The 19,225-nt window shown below is 48.1% G+C and overlaps 1 protein-coding gene and 1 long non-coding RNA gene across 4 annotated transcripts in view; one reads left to right on the top strand and one right to left on the bottom strand.

Moving 5' to 3' along the window:
- MYLK (myosin light chain kinase) overlaps positions 1-19,225 on the top strand; it is a 163,867-nt gene that overhangs the window by 121,705 nt on the left and 22,937 nt on the right. For all 3 annotated transcript variants that reach the window (XM_010592906.3, XM_023551699.2, XM_010592907.3), the window contains 3 exons: positions 636-839; positions 7,546-7,763; positions 10,718-10,841. In XM_010592906.3, the coding sequence (XP_010591208.3) occupies positions 636-839; positions 7,546-7,763; positions 10,718-10,841 (546 nt within the window). The remainder of the gene's footprint in view (positions 1-635; positions 840-7,545; positions 7,764-10,717; positions 10,842-19,225) is intronic.
- The window catches only part of LOC111751446 (uncharacterized), a 54,362-nt gene that overhangs the window by 25,017 nt on the left and 10,120 nt on the right, over positions 1-19,225 (bottom strand). The gene's annotated exons all lie outside the window — the stretch shown is intronic.

Raw genomic sequence — 19,225 nt, 5'->3', positions numbered from 1 at the left:
CGAGACCAGACAGTGTTTGGGTGGGGATGCCCGGCCGGGCAGCGGCCGAGGCTGACAAGTGATAGAGAATAGGTTTGTCGTTGTTAAAAATGTGCTTCATTGATCTCGAGCCAAGACCAGTTGCCGCTGAGTTGATTTCGACTCATGGCAGCCCCATGTGTGTCAGAGTAGAGCTGTGGCTTTCAGTGGCTGAGCTTTTGGAAGTAGATCACCAGGCCGTCCTTCTGAGGAGCTTCCGTGTGGAAGTAGATCACCAGGCCGTCCTTCTGAGGAGCTTCCGTGTGGATTTGAACCACCAACTTTGCAGTTAGTAGCCCAGCGCTTAACCATTTGCCCCACACAGGGGCTCCTTAGTCTAGAGCAGGCGTCAGCAGATTTTCTCTGTTAAGGGCCAGATACTAAATATTTTAGACTTTGTGGGCCCTACAGTCTACGTCACAAGTACTCAACTCTGCCGTTGTGGCAGGAAAGCAACCATAGACAGTACGTAAACAAACGGGCATGGCTGTGTTCCAATAAAACCTCATTTATAAGAGGCAGATCAGATTTGGCCCACGGGCCATAGTGTGCCAGCCCCTCTACAGTGGAAAGCTTGGCTAACTTGGGCTTTTCTTCCCTCCCCCTCTCGCTTGCAGTGGGAAATTTGGACAGGTGTTTCGACTCGTAGAAAAGAAAACTGGAAAAATCTGGGCAGGGAAATTCTTCAAGGCGTATTCAGCAAAGGAGAAGGAGAACATCCGGCAGGAGATTAGCATCATGAACTGCCTGCACCACCCCAAGCTGGTCCAGTGTGTGGATGCCTTCGAAGAGAAGGCCAACATCGTCATGGTCCTGGAGATGTGAGTGGCCCTGCAGCCTAGGCACTGCCCCCTGGGAACCCAGCACATGCCTCCCGCTCTGTGGCTCCGTCCTACCCCAGCCACCTCTGCCCCAGAGATGGAGAGCCTGCAGCAGGGCTGTGACATGCCTGAGTGGCCAGGCACTGACCCATTGGAGCAGAAGGTCTGTGCACAGCGCTGCCACAACTCCCTGAGCTCCCACAGGCAGATCCTTGATGACCCGGTGCCCATTTTGTCCTCATCTCCCCCATGAAAGGGCCAAACACTACCAGCTATCCCTAGATTCGCTGGTTCCACTCAGGCGTACTCTGACCTCTAGGTGGCTTTGAAATAGAAGGACAGGGACAGAGCAGCTCCCGGATTTCTGTGCAGCAGGACGGGGCACCCAGGGCTGGGAGCATGGAGGCCAGGTGTGCGATCCTTGCCCAGCCTGGTGCTGTGCCTCTGCCTGCCCCTTCCCACCCTGGTTCGTACCCTTTGGACTTCTCACTCCCGAAGAGCAGTGCCTCTCTGCTGGGTTATACAAAGGCAGGGGAGTGGATCAGATGGCCTTCAGCCAAGACTTTCTCAGAGTCCACTGCTTTCTGTACATTCCAACCCCCCACCTCCTCTTGCCTGAGGTGCTGGCCCACATGCACACACGCACACCTACTGGTAGGTGTCCACCCCAGTGTCTAGATTTTTTAAGAGTTTCTTTTCCTTTTTTCATCTTTTTAAATAGATGGTACAATCACATCAAATATTATAAGAAAATACACAATGGAGAGTCTTATTCCCACCCGTGCCTCCTGTTCTAACCTTTCCCCCCCACTACGGGTAACCGATTTTGTTGGTTTTGTCTGTATTCTTTCAGCGCAATGGTAGCTGATTGTGCTCACGGCTCTATACTTTGCTGTTTTCATTGAGCACTTTATCTTGGCGACAGTCCCCTGTCTGCGTAGTCCCCAGCCGCATAAGCTCTCATTGTGTGGCTATGCCATACAGTCTCCTGATGGAAACCAGCCTGTCGTAACCTTGTGCACATGTCCTTTCACTCATGCTTGCATATAGCTGCTAGATAAATTGCCAGGAGTGTGGGAGTGCAGGGTCAAAGGGTCTGTGTGTGTGAAATCTGTGGAGATATTGCAAAATTGCCTTCAGCACCTGGAAATTGCTCATCCTGAGCCGCAGTCCTTTGGAGAGGACTGTCAAGGCCTTGGAGTTCTTTCCCATCCCCAGGCATGAGGGTGAATGGCACATTAGCCCTTCCTCTCGCATTTCCATAAATATTTTGGGGTTTTTCCCTTTCCTTGAGAAAGGCCTTAGTGGTTAAGAGCACAGACTTGAGTCAGATAAATCTCATTTCAAACCCCAGCTCTGCCTCTTACTTGGTACGTGACCTTGAATAAGTGACTCAGCTGCCCCAGTCCTTAGTTTCATTATCCTTAAGAAGAGGCTGTTAAAACCACCTCATGAATGCTGTAGGATTAAGCAATAATACATGTAAGGCACAGCCCTCTAGATCATTAGCGTTGTTGGTAGTATGATGTATTGATTTTTTTCCTCTTCTATCTTGGTCTTTTTTCTGCTTAAAATTACTTTGTGAGCATTTTCTGGCTGGGACGATTTTAACATCCTACTAAGGGTTGAGAAACAAATCTTAGCTGGTATTTGGAAAACTTGGGTTTGGATTCTGCTGCTATCAATTTTGCATCATTAAATCCTACCAGTGAGAAGAGGTATTTGGGTTAGAACAATCAATCCCAAGACTCTTATCTGGCTCTAAAATTGTACAATTCTGGGGAACTGCAAAAGACTCAGAGAAAATCTTAATTTGTCCCTTAGACTCTGTTCTCAGCCCTAAATTCAAACTTTCCTCCCCACTTCCTGGAAATATTTAACCTAGTCCATGGCCTCGCTCATAAATTATACCCTCACAATAGTCCCGTGGGCTGCAGCTTTCCATATTTATTCTAGAACAGGTTGCGTAGTCCATCCAGGCAGTGTGGGCTTGTGAGGACATGTGAAGAAATGTCTTATCTTTAGAAGTCAAACCTTGAGCAAGTTCATGAGAGGGGGCTGGGAGGGGCAGGAGACAGCCGAGCCTGGGTGAGGCCGGGCAGCAGCACCAGTGGGCAGAATACCATACTTAGCTTGGAATTGGGAGTTGGCAAGCCAGATGGAAAATGTAGGGAGAAAATGTAAGAAGGTTTCAGCTGGCCTGGCTTTCATCCCTCCTTCCCATGCCTCCCCCATGGACAGGAGCAAGTCTTACATGCATGGATGCCAGAGGATTAGCCTGCATTTGGGGTAAGAAGCTTGCCCCTTGATAGGAGCTCAGCCATAGAAGAAGGCAGCAGGCTCATACTCGATTCATACGGCCCTTCCAGCTGAAACGTACTAACACTTGGCCACTGAGAGGGGCGAGATGGATTTTCAGCAGTACAATTTGCTGTTGTCTTTGATGGAGGTGTGGAGATTACGGGAAGGATGATGGCTGGTGACATAGAAAAATAAAAATGTGTTCCAGGGCCCCAGCCTTCAGTTTAGTGGCCTCAGATAGAGTAAGAAATAAGAATGAGTGTGTCTTAAGCCTTTCTGACCTCTGATTACTGGACAAGCCCCCATCATGACAGCAGACTCGCTCTGGGACAATGGTTCATTCGGGCCCCTGGCCTGGAGCCCAGGCTTGTCCTTTGGGGAGTGCCTGGGACCTTCCAAATGGTGATGGGACCTGAGCACTGAAGCGAATGTGTGTTCAGGCTGAGTCATCCCTGGCTGAGTTCATGTTTCTCTACTCTTGGCAAAAGGTTCAAATAATGTCTAGCTGGGTGCTGGAAGGCAAGGTGCAGAGGTATGGATCCCATAATAGCGCCCTTCCTTCTGGCTGCCAAGTGAGGGCTGGCCCGGGTCTAAAACTTTAGGGATAAATGTGATCCCTTGGGATTAGGTAGCCTTGGCAGTAGTAGATATTCATTCATTCACTCACTCACTCAGTATTAATTTATTAAGCACACATTTCCTCTGGTCCAGTCTTGCCCCAGAAGTATCCCATCTCTGTGGGTGGAGGCTTCTTTCTGTCAAACCAATACTTTCCACCCATAGTCTTGAGGATTTTGAAGAGGAACCTACTGATTAATCCTATATGTGTAACCCCTTCCATCCTAGGAAAACCCTGGTGGTGTAGTGGTTGAGTGCCATGGCTGCTAACCAAAAGATTAGCAATTCAAATCTACCAGGCAGTCCTTGGAAACTTTATGGGGCAGTCCTACTCTGTCCTATAGGGTCACTATGAGTTGGAATTGACTCGATGGCAGTGGGTTTGGTTTTTTTGGTTTTCCCATCCTAGAAAATAGACCTTAGGAACAGTTTTCAAAATATAATTCATAAGCATATCAAGTTTGAATCAGAGCTTCAAACCAGTTTATTCCAGTTGGAGCCCCTGCTGAGACTTTGCATTTGTACCCTAGGTATACTGAATCAGAATCTACAGTTTAACAAGATCCCCAGGTGATTCTTATGTATAATAAATTTTGAGACCCACTGCTTTGCAGAACGAACAGGTTCCAAGCCCTGATTTGAATAGGTTTGAACCTATTTGAACCCATATTGACTAGGTTACCCCCTGAAATGCAGTAGCAACCGTCTCCAAGCCTCAGATTTCTACCTCTCAAGCCTCACACGTCCCCAGGGGTGCTGCAAATTGAAAAGTAAGCATTTTGCAAATTGAAAAGGAAGCATTTTGGGGCACCTGGTCTGTGCCAGGTATTGCCAGTTTGTAGTGAGGGTCCAGAGGAGTTTTGGATGGCACGAATGGTTAAGTGTTTCACTACTGACTGAAAGGTTTCTGGTCCAAACCCACCTGGAGGTGCCTCAGAAGAAAAGCCTGGTGGTCTGTTCCCAAAAAGTTGCTGGCTGGCTGAAAACCATGTGGAGCAGTTCTACTGTGCACACATGGGGTCACCGTGAGTCGGATCTACCCGGTAGCAACTGGTTTGGTTTTAGTAAGGGTTCAGAGATGAGCCTGACTTTATCCAGACATACGCAGAAACAACTGTAAGACAAAGGAGACTTGCTACAGAGAGTACAGAGACACCTTCCCAGGGAAGGAAAGATCATTTCATGTGGGGAAGTCGGGAGTGATTTCTCGGGGGACGTGAACTTCCAGCTGGCATTCCAGGAGTGGGAAGTGAGGAAGCCAGTATTTCCCAAATTTATCTAATCAAAAGAACAACCTCGGGTATGGCCTGGGGTACTTATTAAAAATATGGGTCCTCAGATCCCTCCCAAGATTTTTTGAATCAAAATCTCCAGGGTAGGAGCTGGTGAATCTGTACTTTCAACAAGAGTCCCAAGTGATTCTTAATAAAACAAAAAAAGTACACTAACATCAGTGAAACCAACCAACAGCCCAACCCCTTGCCGTCGAGTCAATTCTGACTGTTAGCGACCCTATGGACAGCGTTGAACTTCCCAATAGTGCTGCCAAGGAGCGCCTGGTGGATTCAAACTGTCAACTTTTTGATAAGCAGCTGTAGCTCTTGATTACTACCCCACTAGGACTTCCAAACATCATTGAGCACTTGTTGTATACCAGGCACTCCTCTAAGCACTTTACCTGTATCAACTCAGTCTTTACAGCAATGCTGTGAGGCGGTGCTGTTTTCATCCCCATTTTACAGGTGAGAAAACTGAAGCACAGAGATGTTAACAATCAGCTGAGATCTAGAAGTTTTTTTTGGAGCATTAGTAGCTGGTAAAATGGAGGTTTTTTTTCAGAAGGGCAGCCTTGAGGACAGGAGCGCCACCTGCTGGCCACCCAGGGACACTGTCTCGGGTTGCTTCTGACGTCAGGGCAGCTTTCACCAGCAGTCCTTGGCATAGGCTGACCTTCCTGAATCGAGTGTTTGTGTTGTGGTGACGGAGGCAGAGAGAGGCCACAGTGTGCTGTGTCCCTTGGCGCGTCCCTGCCCATCTCTCCCTCAGGGGTCAGTGACAACATCCACCTGTCCCACCACAGGTTGTGAAAGGGTAATTAATATGTGCCGAGTGCTGACTGTGTGCCAGGCATGGTGTGTTACATGATATTCCTAACAATTCTATGAGGTGGGGCAGTTAAGAAAGAGGGCTCAGACAGGTTAAGCAACTTGCCCAAGGTCACACAGCTCGTAAGAGGCAGAGACAAGATTCAAACTCAGCTCTTTCCCCTTTCATGATGACTCCGCTTGGGAGAGAGAAGGCCCTTGTAAGAGGATATGCCCACAACGAAGCCCACTCAGACTTGTTCAGCTGGTGGGCCTACGGGTTGCTGTAGAAAAATGAGCTTACTGCTATCTGGGTGCTGCAGAAGTTGCCAGGAGACACTTTAATCTTTCTGAGCAGCAAGCATTCAAGGTAGGTCAGAAGGCTGGGATGGGAAGCAGAGAGGGCCCATGCAGTGTGCCTTTACACTGAAGGCAAGATGCTGGCTGGCTAACGCACCTGGAGCAGCCGTTGGCAGACAATGCCTGGCTGTGGGCCCCAGAAGCCTGGGGCTGATTGGATGTGACCAAGATCCAAAGTCTATTCAGGTAGGAAAGATTTATCACACACCTCCAGCCTGGGCTAAGGAGGAGTTGAGGCCTGACAAGTTAGTTACAGCTGGAAGGAGATATAATAGGTTGTTGTTAGTTGCTGTGGAATTGACTCTAACACATGGCAACCCCGTGTACAGCAGAATGAAACATTGCTCAGCCTGTGCCATCCTCACTATTGTTGGTGTGCCCAAGTGCATTGCTGTGGCCACTGTGTGTGTCAGATGTCTTCCAGTCTAGGGACCTCATTTTCCAGCACTATATTAGACAATGTTCTGTTGTGCTCCGTAGTTTTCATTGGCTAATTGTGGAAGTAGATTGCCAGGCCTTTCTTCCTAGTCTGTCTTAGCCTGGAAGCTCCCCTAAGCCTGTCCCCCATGAGTAACCCTGCTGGTATCTGAAATACTGGTAGCATAGTTTCTAGCACCACAGCAACGTACAAGCCTCCATCATATGATAAACTGACAGACAGGTGGTGGAGGTGTAATGGGTTATAGACAACTAATTTTAGAAAATATACTGAGGCTTCTTAAATATTCCTCTTCCTGGGTGTGCAAATAAAATACTTATGGGTACTGACAGAGCCCTGGTGGCTCAGTGGTTAAGAGCTTGGCTGCTAACCAAAAGTTCAAATCCAGCAGCTGCTCCTTGGAAACCCTAAAGGGCAATTCTGCTCTGTCCTATAGGGTCTCCATGAGTTGGAATTAACTCGAAGGCAATGGGTATGGGTACTGTATTTTCCGCTTCAGTTCCACTGTAGCTAAAAGACAAGCTAGAGTACAGAAATGTTCCCTTATGCATCTATATCGTTTGGGAGAAAAAGACTGACTAGCAGTTATCCTTTTGCTGAGAAGGTCATACCTGGATCTCATAGTTCATGCCCACCTCTGAAACTACCCCATTTTCGATGCTCCCCTGAGTCCCCCAGTAGCTCAGTGGGTGTAGGGCACGGTTCCCCAGCAGGGAACCAGGAGGCCCTGGCCCTCCTCCCGTGAAGGAAGACTGGGACCAGCTTAAGGGCTGTGCCCTGGGACTCCTGGGAAGCTGCAGAGTGCCTGTCACCCCCATACCCTGGACTTTCACGCCAGCACCCTTGCCAGCCCAGCCTCGATGACTCTGTGGTCTGACCGGCCTGTGCTCCTTCTGCTCCGCAGCGTGTCGGGGGGTGAGCTGTTTGAGCGCATCATTGACGAGGACTTTGAGCTGACGGAGCGCGAATGCATCAAGTACATGAAGCAGATCTCTGAGGGGGTGGAGTACATCCACAAGCAGGGCATCGTCCACCTGGACCTCAAGCCCGAGAACATCATGTGTGTCAACAAGACGGGCACCAGGATCAAGCTCATCGACTTCGGTCTGGCCAGAAAGCTGGGTAAGGCTGCCGTCTCCTCTTGTCACCAGCATGCAGGGACCCTGGCTGTTGTGTTCCACACACTGCGTATTAGGGGGAGGTGCAGCGTTGAGTTAAAATCAGAGACCAGGGAGACCGCTCAGATGCAAAGCCTGCCTCTGTCACTTACCAGCTGGGCGACCGGACACACTACGTAACCTCTGGGCCTCAGATTTCTTGTCTGTAAGATGGGGATGATACTAGTTCCACCTCATAGAGTTGTTTCAGGGATTGTAGGCGCTCAGCAAGGTAAAGTGATCAGGTCGGTGCCTTGCGTGTTGTATATGTACCATGTAGGATATTTATCATCATCACCACTATTCCCTGTGTATCTTTTTCTCCGGTCCCTTCAGCAGCAAAACTCACCGGTTTTGGTGGCGGTGGCTCCTCACGTTTGCACCGTGCTGTACGATATCCAGAGCTCTTTCACCCGCTTTCTCTCCCTTGCGTCTCCCAGCAGCCCTGTGGGGCAGGGCAGGTTTTCTGAGCCCGAGTTTATAGACTGGAGCCGTAATGGCGCAGTGGTGAAGCGTTCAGCTGCTAACCAAAGGTCAGCAGTTTAAATCCACCAATTGCTCCTTGGAAACCCTATGGGGCAGTTCTGCCCTATCCTATAGGGTCGCTATGAGTCTTAATCAACTTGATGGCAGTGGGTTTGGGGGTTTAGTTTATAGACTAGGAAACTGAGGCTCTCAGTAGCTTTGTCTGCAGGTCCCACTGCTAGCCTGGGGAGGTGCCAGGTCTGGGCTAAGGACCCAGGGTTCTCTGCAGCACCTCTGCTATTTCTACACTAGCAGAGGGGATGGGGGAAGGTGGCTGAGGGCCGTCATGCCGACCCCTGAAATCATTTTGGTCAGCGACTGCCTCACATACAGTCCCTAGCCCACATGTTTATTTAGCTCCCTGATATCTCAGTAATTGAGGGAGCAGCTTCACTCTCTACCTCCCAACCACCCCTCTGCTAACAAAGAGCCCCAGGGCTGGAGGGCAGGGAGGGGCTGACCTTTCTTTACCATCCTGTGGGAAGCAGGAAGGAGCTGGCCGAGCTAATAAACCAAAACCAAACCTGTTGCTGAGTTGATTTTGACTCATAGGGACCGTAAGGGACAGAGTAGAACTTCCCTTCAGGGTTTCCAAGAAGTGGCTGGTACATTCGACCTTTTGGTTAGCAGCCATAGCTCTTAACCATTGCGCCACCAGGGCTCTGGCCAAGCTAATACCACCTAGTAAATCAGGGGGGACTAATCCCTGGAGAAGGATATCATGCTTGATAAAGTAGAGGATCAGCAAAAAAAGAGGAAGACCCTTGACGAGATGGCTTGACACAGTGGTTGCAATGATAGGCTCAGACATACCTACTACTGTGAGGTTGGCGCGGGACCGGGCAGTGTTTCATTCTGTTATATACGGGGTCACTATGAGTCAGAACCAATTCGATGGCACCTAACAAATCTCCCAGGATGCCCAGTGCTGGACAAGGCAGCACTGGTCATGAAGAGGAAAAGGAGACAGTGGGGTTCCGGTAGGCTGTGACTTACTGCTGGTCAGCACAATCAGGTGAGAAGCAGGTCCCGTGCTGGGACATATGCCCCTGCTCAGCTGTCTGCTGCTAAAAGGATAGGATGGGGCAAGGGCTGGCATGCACGGCCTGCCTGTGGACAGTACCCACCAGCAAACTGAGCCGATAGGCAGGCTACAGCCTCAGGAGCTGGCAGTGTCGCTGGAAACACAATGCACAGATTCCCTAGGTGAAGTATCCCTTGCAGGAAGGGTGGTGTCCATCAAGGACCAGAGAACTGGGAAGTGGTTTAGATGCAGCAGGAGAGGTTAGAGTTCAAGCAGAGCTTCCACACCATGAGGGCTGTTCAGTGCCTGGTTTTAAAACATTTGCTGTGGGCGTGTAAAATTCAACCAAGACCAAATCTGGCCCCTAGGCCAAAGGTCTGCTACCTTCGCCGTTGGAGAGCTCCTCAGGAGCTGGGATCTGCAAACGGGTTCAGGAGCCTTCAGCCATCCTAACACCCACCATAAGATTTCCAAGGAGCGACTGGTGGATTGGAACTGCCAGCCTTGTGGTTAGCGGCTGAGCTCTTAAGCACTGTGCCACCAGGGCTCCGGCCAAGGTGATAAATCAGGAGGGACTACTCCCTGGAAGACATCATGCTTGATAAAGTAGAGAGTCCGCAAAAAAAGAGGAGGACACTGGATGAGGTGGATTGACACAGTAGCTGCAACAATAGGATCAAACATACCTAGTGCTGTATAGGGCGAGGTCTGTCCCCTCTGCCATCCTCCCTACAGATCCCAGGAGGAGAGACGAGCAGCTGTAAGTAGGACACGCAGTCTAGTGGCGTGGTAGAGGACATGGCTCAGGAGTAGGACCAGATGGGCTTCAGTCCTGACTCCACCACTTACATTAACTGGGTGAGAAACCACTTCATTTCCCTGGGCCTCGTTCCGTAGGATGGGCACCGGGCCTACCTCTTAGGGTTATTGAGAATATTAAAGAGGAAAATCCATTTAAAGCAGGTAGCGTGGTACATAGGACAGTCATTGGCCAGTGAATGTTAGAAATTTTTATTAGGGATAGTCACAGTCCCTGCCCTTGGGAACTCAAGGGAAAGACAGACACACAGACAAAGAGATCACTCAGGGACAGGTGCTTTAACAAAGGCAAAACATGACGGCACGACCTCTCTCATCCATACCGCATTCAAGACATTCAAGGTGAGTATTTTGTTTACTTCCCTGGTGTATTTATGCACTCGCCTAACGAGGAGGAGGACAAATGCCTTGCACCATTATCCATGGGGGCGGGGAGGGAGAGCCCTGGAAGGCCAAGGCCCCGTCTATGCCCGACACAGACAGGGCAGCTGCTCACTGTGAGCTGGTTCCGAGGTGTTCTGGCAACTGATCCCTCTCCATCCTGATTACAGAGAATGCGGGGTCTCTGAAGGTCCTCTTTGGTACCCCTGAGTTTGTGGCCCCTGAAGTGATCAACTACGAGCCCATTGGCTATGCCACGGACATGTGGAGCATCGGGGTCATCTGCTATATCCTGTGAGTCCCCTGGGGTGTGCGGGTGGGGAGGGTCAGGGCGGAGGGGCCGGAGAGTCCTGCAGGAGGGTCCTGAGAACAGTGCCCTGACATCCTGAGGTGCCAGCACTGGTGACAGTGGGAACCCTACTCCAGAGTCAGGTGGGTGGCAGGCCCACACCAGCAAGCCACCCTGCTCCTGATGAGGCCAGTGGCTTGCATTACATTTCTGTAAGGAAGTAGTTCCCCTCAATGAAATCCCTGCTCTGGGCTCCACACCGTCCACAGTGCTGGCCAGCAGGGGCCTTTGGTCATGAGAATGTTCGGTTGCGTGGCTGGCCCCCTGTGATCTGCCCACTCGTGTAGGTGAGCCAGTAGAGAAGGAGGACGGTACTCAGGCACACGTTTCCCCTAGGCATCATCACTGTCTTCAAAGGGCATCACACCATCCCCAGAGGATGGGCCCAACTGCTCCCGTCATCTGAGACCAGTATATGTACTTTTGATGAGACAGAGGCTTCAGCAGGACCAACAGATAACAGAAAACAACACACTAATTAGAACTGGGAGATCAGGTGGGAAATTTAGAAGCCTTTTCAGTAAGCGATGCTGGAGAAAAAGAGGGGAGACCAATAATCTGGACCCGTCCTTCACAAGCATTAATATGCAGGAATCTGCTGGACATCTCCTTAAACTGCAGAGTCTGATTCCCAAAGTCTGGGCCCTGAGAGTCCACATTTCTCACAAGTTCCAGTTTGCCCCATGGTGGTGGTCTGAGGGCCACACTGGGAGTAACAAGGCTGTAGAACACGTCTGCTTGGTGGGGTCTCATCGGCCTATCCCTGAAGCCCCAGGCTGCAGGCAGTTATTAGCCCCAGAGGCAGCCCCTCAACTTGTATAGCAATTCACAGTTGTGGGATGGTCGCCCCACAGATGCAGATATGCAAATATATATACATATTTTTTTTTTTTTAATTAAACTTTCTCATAGAACACTTAAGGAAGACCTCTAAGAAGACTTTCTCAGAACCCTGTTGTCTTCAGCCTCCAGTGTGAGAAACGATTCTAGGTGATTGTGATGCCCAGCCAAGGTTTAGGAGCCAGTTTAAAAGGTTTTAGCAGATGTATGGTCATGTTTGTGCTTGGGGCTTTTTCACATGCTCCGGGGTTTTACACTCACTGTGTCCTATTAGCATAGCCACCCTCAGTTGACCTGAGTCACAGGTCCTGTACCCCAGAGTGTCCGCTCCTTCCCTGCCTGGGGTTACCCTCACCACCATAGCCTCCCCTAAAGCTGCTGAGGTGAAACCCCCTGGCTAGAAGCACCTTTACCTGCTTCTCCCTACCCAGCCGCCTCCAGGAGAAAGGGGAGCTGATGACTGAAGAAAGCTCCAGCCTCACATGGCAAGTAGGGCCAACAGGGTTGTCCGCTTGCCCAGGCCTGGACGGGGCTCACACTGCATCTCCAGACCCTGAGATGCAGTCCTCAGCCAGCTCACCCTGTTCAGACCCAGCTTTCCTGCAGTCTGGCCTGGCCCCTGGGCCCCCCTCCAGCCATCAAGGAGACTGACCTAATGTTTGCCCTTCAGTTTGTTTTCCCACCACTGTGGGGTAGGGACCATCTGCAGCCACGGATCCTCACATGGGCTCTTGTTTGATCCTCAGAGCAAGCTTGTGAGGGGCTCATGGCAGGGATTTGATTGCATTTGGCATTGAGAGGCCATTAGGGCCAAGGAAGCCTTCATGGCTGCCCATGTCCCACAGACCTAGCAGGGTGACTAACCATCCCAGTTTGCCCAGGACTGACAGGTTTCCCAGTATACAGGATATTCCATGCCAAAAATGGGGAAAAGTTGGGCAAGCTAGGGCAGTTGGACCCCCTACTGGTCCATAACAGAGCAGTGACCAGACTGCTCTGTAAATCTTCACCGTGAACATGCCGTGCAAACTATACACAGATCAAGAAGCTAAGCCTTTGGGAATAGATAGCAGTGATGCTGCACAACATGGTAAATATAGTGAATGTCACTGACTTGTACACTTAAAAAATTTAAGAATGGTTAAAACAGCAGAGTTTTTGTTATATGTATTTTACCACAATAACATTCCTTTTTAAAGAAAGAAACCCAACACTACTAGGGCCTCAGCAACCCTCCTGGCATCCCTTCCCGCTTACTACCCCCTCCCCATTCTAGAGGTAACCAAAAAAAACCAAACCCATTGCCGTCTAGTTGATTCTGACTCATAGTGACCCTGTAGGACAGAGTAGAGCTGCCTCATAGAGTTTCCAAGGAGCCATAGCACTTAACCACTAAGCCACCACGGTTTCCAGAGGTAACCATTACCCTCATATCTAACACCATGGGTTAGTTTTGTCTGTTCTTGAACTTTGTATAAACAAAATCATACAAAAACAAGTGTTTGGCTTCTTTTGCTCAACATTGTTCTTGAGATTCATTCATATTTTTACGTATAGTTATAAATTGATCGAACATGCAGTCAAGATGCATTGATAATTATTGGTGATTAGAACGCGAAAGTTGGAAACAAAGAAGAAGGATCTGTAGTTGGAAAATATGGCCTTAGTGATAGAAACAGCTCTGGAGATCGCATGGTAGAATTTTGCAAGACCAGCAAATTATTCATTGCAAATATGTTTTTTCAACAACATGAACAGCAACTATACATATGGACCCTGCCGGATGGAATACCCAGGAATCAAATCGACTAAGGAATTAAATCAACTACACTTTGATAGAGAAGTCCAATGTTATAAGTCAGAACAAGGCCAGGGGCCGACTGCAGAGCAGATCATCAGCTGCACATATGCAAGTTCAAGCTGAAGCTCAAGAAAATTAAAACAAGTCCACAAGAGCCAAAATACAACCTTGAGTATATCCCACCTGAATTTAGAGACCATCCCAAGAATAGATTTGACACATTGAACTCTAATGACTGAAGACCAGACAAGTTATAGAATGACATCAAGGACATCATACATGAAGAAAGCAAAAAGACATTAAAAAGAGAAGAAAGAAAAGACCAAAATGGATGTCAGAAGAGACTCTGAAACTTGCTTTTGAATGTCAAGTAGCTAAAGTTAACGGAGGAAATGATGAAATAAAGAGCCGAATAGAAGATTTCAAAGGGCAGTTTGAGAGGACAAAGTAAAGTGTTATAATGAAATGTGCAAAGACCTGGAATTAGAAATGCAAAAGGGAAGAACATGCTCAGCATTTCTCAAGCTAAAAGAGCTAAAGAAAAAATTCAAGCCTCGAGTTGCAATATTGAAGGATTCTATGGGTAAAGTATTGAACAACACAGGAAGCATCAAAAGAAGAGAGGAAAGGAATACACAGTCATCGTACCAAAAAGATCTGGTCTACGTTCAGCCATTTCAGGAGGTGGCATGTGATCAAGAACCAATGGTATTGAACAAGTCCAAGCTACGCTGAAGGCACTGGTCAAAAAATGAGGCCCCAGGAATTGACAGAGTACCAATTGGGATGTTTCAACAAATGGATACAGAGCTGGAAGCGCTCAGCCATCTATGCCAAGAAATTTAGAAGACAGCTTCCTGGCCAACTGAATGAGAGAGCCCCATATTTGTGCCCATTCCAAGGAGAGGTAATCCAACAGAACACAAAAATTATTGAACAATGTCATCAATATCACATGTAAGAGCAATTTTGCTGAAGATCATTCAAAAGCAGTTGCAGCAGTAGCTCAACAGGGAACTGTTAGAAATTCAAGCCGGATTCAGAAGAGGATGTGAAATGAGGGACATCATTGCTGATGTCAGATGGATCCTGGCTGAGAGCAGAGAATACTAGAGAGATGTTTACCTGTGTTTATTGACTAGGCAAAGGCATTTAACTGTGTGGATCATTACAAATTATGGATAATATTGCAGCGAATAGGAATTCCAGAACGCTTAATTGTGCTCATGAGGAACCTGTACATACACCAAGAAGCAGACTTTCGAACAGAACAAGGGGATACTGCAGGGGTTAAAATCAGGAAAGATGTGCGTCAGGGTTGTATCTTTTCACTGTACCTGTTCAATCTGTATCCTGAGCAAATAATCAGAGAAGCTGAACTATGTGAAGAAGAACGGGGCATCAGGATTGGAGGAGGACTCATGAACAACTTGTGATATGCAGATGACATGTGGCAGATGCTTGCTGAAAGCAAAGAGAACTTGAAGCATTTACTGATGAAGATCAAAGACTACAGCCTTCAGTATAAATTACACCTCAACATAAAGAAAACAAAAATCCTCACAAATGGGCCAATAAGCAACACCATCATGTTAAATGGAGAAAATGTTGAAGTTGTCAAAGGTTTCATTTTACTTGTTTCCACAGTCAGTGGCCACAGGAGCAGCAGTCATGAAATCAGACAACGTATTGCATTGGGCAAATCTGCTGTAAAAGACCTCTTTGAAGTGTTTTTTTTTAAAAAAAAAAAAAAAAAAGATGTCACCTTGAAGACTAAGGTACACCTTTCCCGAGCCATGGTATTTTCAGTCACCTCACATGCATTCGAAAGCTGGACAATGAATAAAGAAGACCAAAGAAGAACTGATGCCTTTGAATTATGGTGCTGGCGAAGAATATTGAATATACCGTGGACTGCCAGAAGAAGGAACAGGTCTGTCTTGGAAGAAGTACAGCCAGAATGCACCTTAGAAGTGAGAATGGTGAGACTTCGTCTCACGTACTTTTGGACATGTTATCAGAAGGGACCAGTCTCTGGAGAAGGACATCATCCTGGGTAAGTAGAAGGTCAGCAAAAGAAAAGAAGACCCTCAATGAGATGGATTGGCACAGTAGCTGCAGTGATGGGCTCAAGCATAGCAACGATTGTGAGGATGGCACAGGACTAGGCAGTGTTTCCTTCCATTGCACATAGGGTCACCATGAGTTGGAACCAACTCGACAGCACCTATCAACAACAAGTTGTAGATTGTTCGTTCTCAGTGCTCTATAGTATTCTATCATGTGAATATAAAAAAAAAAAAACAGGTGCTGTCAAGTTGACTAGGATTCATGGTGACCCCATGTGTGTCAGAGTAGAACTGTACTCCATAGGGTTTTCAGTGGTTAATTTTTTTGGAAGTAGTTCAACCAGGCCTTTCTTCTGTGATGCCTCTGGATGGACTGGAATCTTCATCCTTTTGGCTAGCAGACAGGCTCGTTAACTGTTTGCACCACCTGGAGTCTCCTGAGTGAATATAACCCAATGTATTTATCCATTCTGCCTTGATGGGCTTTTGAGTAGTTTCCAATTTGGGATATTACAAATATTCTCTTACATGTCTTTTTTTTTTTTTTTAATTTTTATTGAGGTTTAAGAGAAAGTTTACAAATCAAGTCAGTCTCTCACACAAAAACTTATATACACCTTGCTACTACTCCCAATTGGTCTCCCGCTAATGAGACAGCCCGCTTTCTCCCTCCACTCTCTTTTCTTGTCCGTTTCACCAGCTTCTAACCCCCTCTACCCTCTCATCTCGCCTCCAGGCAGGAGATGCCAACATAGTCTCAAGTGTCCACCTGATCCAAGAAGCTCACTCCTCACCAGCATCCCGCTCCAACCCATTGTCCAGTCCCTTCCATGTCTGAAGAGTTGGCTTCAGGAATGGTTCCTGTCCTGGGCCAACAGAAGGTCTGGGGGCCATGACTGCCAGGGTCCTTCTAGTCGCAGTCAGGCCATTAAGTCTGGTCTTTTTACGAGAATTTGAGGTCTGCATCCCACTGCTCTCCTGCTCCCTCAGGGGTTCTCTGTTGTGTTCCCTGTCAGGGCAGTCATCAGTTGTGGCCGGGCACCATCTAGTTATTCTGGTCTCAGGCTGATGTAGTCTCTGTTTATGTAGCCCTTTCTGTCTCTTGGGTTCGTAATCACCTTGTGTCCTTGGTGTTCTTCATTCTCCTTTACTCCAGGTGGGTTGAGACCAGTTGATGCATCTTAGATGGCTGCTTGCTAGCATTTAAGACCCCAGACGCCACTCTTCAAAGTGGGATGCAGAATGTTTTCTTAATAGATTTTATTATGCCAGTTGACTCAGATGTCCCCTGAAACCATGGTCCCCAAACCCCCACCCCTGCTACGCTGGCCTTCAAAGCATTCAGTTTATTCAGGAAACTTCTTTGCTTTTGGTTTAGTCCAGTTGTGCTGACCTCGCCTGTATTGTGTGTTGTCTTTCCCTTCACCTAAAGTAGTTCTTATCCACTATCTAATTAGTGAATACCCTCTCCCACTCTCCCTACCTCCCCCCTCTCATAACCATCAAAGAATATTTTCTTATCTGTTTAAACTATTTCTCGAGTTCTTATAATAGTGGTCTTATACAATATCTGTCCTTTTGCAACTGACTGATTTCACTCAGCATAATGCCTTCCAGGTTCCTCCATGTTATGAAATGTTTCACAGATTCCTCACTGTTCTTTATCAATGCGTAGTTTTCCATTGTGTGAATATACCATAATTTATTTATCCATTCATCCGTTGATGGGCACCTTGGTTGCTTTCCTCTTTTTGCTATTGTAAACAGTGCTGCAATGAACATGGGTGTGCATATATCTGTTCGTGTAAAGGCTCTTATTTCTCTAGGATATATTCTAAGGAGTGGGATTGCCGGATTGTATGGTAGTTCTATTTCTAGTCTTTTAAGGAAGTGCCAAATCAATTTCCAAAGTGGTTGTACTCTTACGTTCCCACCAACAGTGTATAAGTGTTCCAATCTCTCCACAGCCTCTCCAACATTTATTGTTTTGTGTTTTTCGGATTAATGCCAGCCTTGTTGGAGTGAGATGGAATCTCATTGTAGTTTAGGTACCTCTGTTTTAATAAACATCTTTATGTATTTCTATTGACTGTATAATCTAGAACTAGAATTACTGGATCATAAGAGCACTTTGTTTTAAAATGATAATGATTTTAGGAGGAAGAACATAGTACTTTGGATAATGTTAAATTGTTTACTGGATTACTTTGAAAACTAAGATCAAGAAATAGAGAAGTGTTTTTAAAATAGGAGAGAAAGTACTTTTGACAAATGGGCACTAGCCTGAAGGTGTGTGTCCAGGGGGACGCTGCAAGGAAGGAGAGGTGCATGTGACAGGGAGACAGCCAGAAGCCCAGTGCAGCCTCCTGGCCCCTGGACTCACCACTGTGGGCCACTCTGCCCTCTGGGACGGTGTCAGCCTGGCTCCTCAGTGGGGCCTGCTAGTGCCCTCAGCAGAGCAGGTGCACGAGCCAATGGATTGCTTCGCCTAAGTCCCTGCTGTGCAAAATTCAGGCACAGCTGCTGGCAGCACCCCGGAAGCAATCCCTGGCAGCCCTCGTGACATCCCCTGCCCCTGTGTCTTGGCCAGGGACCCTCCCCTCCTGATCTCTTTTCTGGGGCCATGAGAGCTGGGAGTTAGAATGGGAGGATGGGGAAGAGGTGTGATAACTCATTTGTTATTCAACATGTATTTGGTGAGTACCTCCTAACAAGGAGCTCTGACTTTCTTGGAGAAACTCCTTTTGAAACCCAGCAGAGAGATGCTGTCCCGACACCTGAGTTACCGATTCAGCTGCTGGCCCGGATGTCCAGGCAGGATGATGGAGCATGCAGGGCTGTAGAACCTGCCCTCTCATCCTTGATTCTGAAGGGGGATAGGAGATGCCTTGAATCTCCTGGAGAATATTTTGGTGAAGATGTTGTTGTTAGTTGCCTTCAAGTTGAATGTGATTCATGGTGACCCTATGTGTGCAAAGTAGAACTGCTCCATAGGGCTCTCAAGGCTGCGACCTTTCAAACGCAGATCACCAGGCCTGTCTTCCAACCGCCAACCTTTCAGCTCGTAGTCAAGCACTTCACCATTGGCACCACCCAGTGACTCCTTGTCTTAAGTTAGCAATACCCTTTTGGTTTCAGTTTCTGGCCTAATTGGGGGAAAGAGGGGTTAGGCCACACTTCAATGTGAAACGCCTCTTTTTCTGAGACATTCTGCACTCTCCTACCTCTTTCCCTTATTTCCTGAGGACTTGGTGTTCCTTTCCTGCCTATGGGGATATCAAAACCCTTCACCGTGCCCCATCTGCATCCCCACTCCAAAATTCCTTCTCTCCCGCCCCTCTCCCAAACCAAAGTAAAGAAGCTATCACTGCCCCACTCTCCTCCTGCTGCCTTTCTGACAGGGCCCAGTGACACGGACTTCCATTTCAGCACATTCGGCACCAGTCATGCTCCAGAGAGCCGGGTCATATCCCTCCTGGCCTTATCATCTGGGGACAGCAGCCCAGTCCTCTGAGGGAGGAGTCCCGGTGCCCGGGCATCAGGCACCTGCTCAGACCGAGGTCTGGATACAGGGTTCTTCAGAGGGCTCGTAGCCTCTTCCTTCTCCATCCTGCCCTCT

The sequence above is a fragment of the Loxodonta africana genome, chromosome 1 (genome assembly GCF_030014295.1).
Source record: "Loxodonta africana isolate mLoxAfr1 chromosome 1, mLoxAfr1.hap2, whole genome shotgun sequence".
Classification (NCBI taxonomy): Eukaryota; Metazoa; Chordata; class Mammalia; order Proboscidea; family Elephantidae; genus Loxodonta; species Loxodonta africana.
This window is presented reverse-complemented; position numbering and strand designations above follow the sequence as displayed.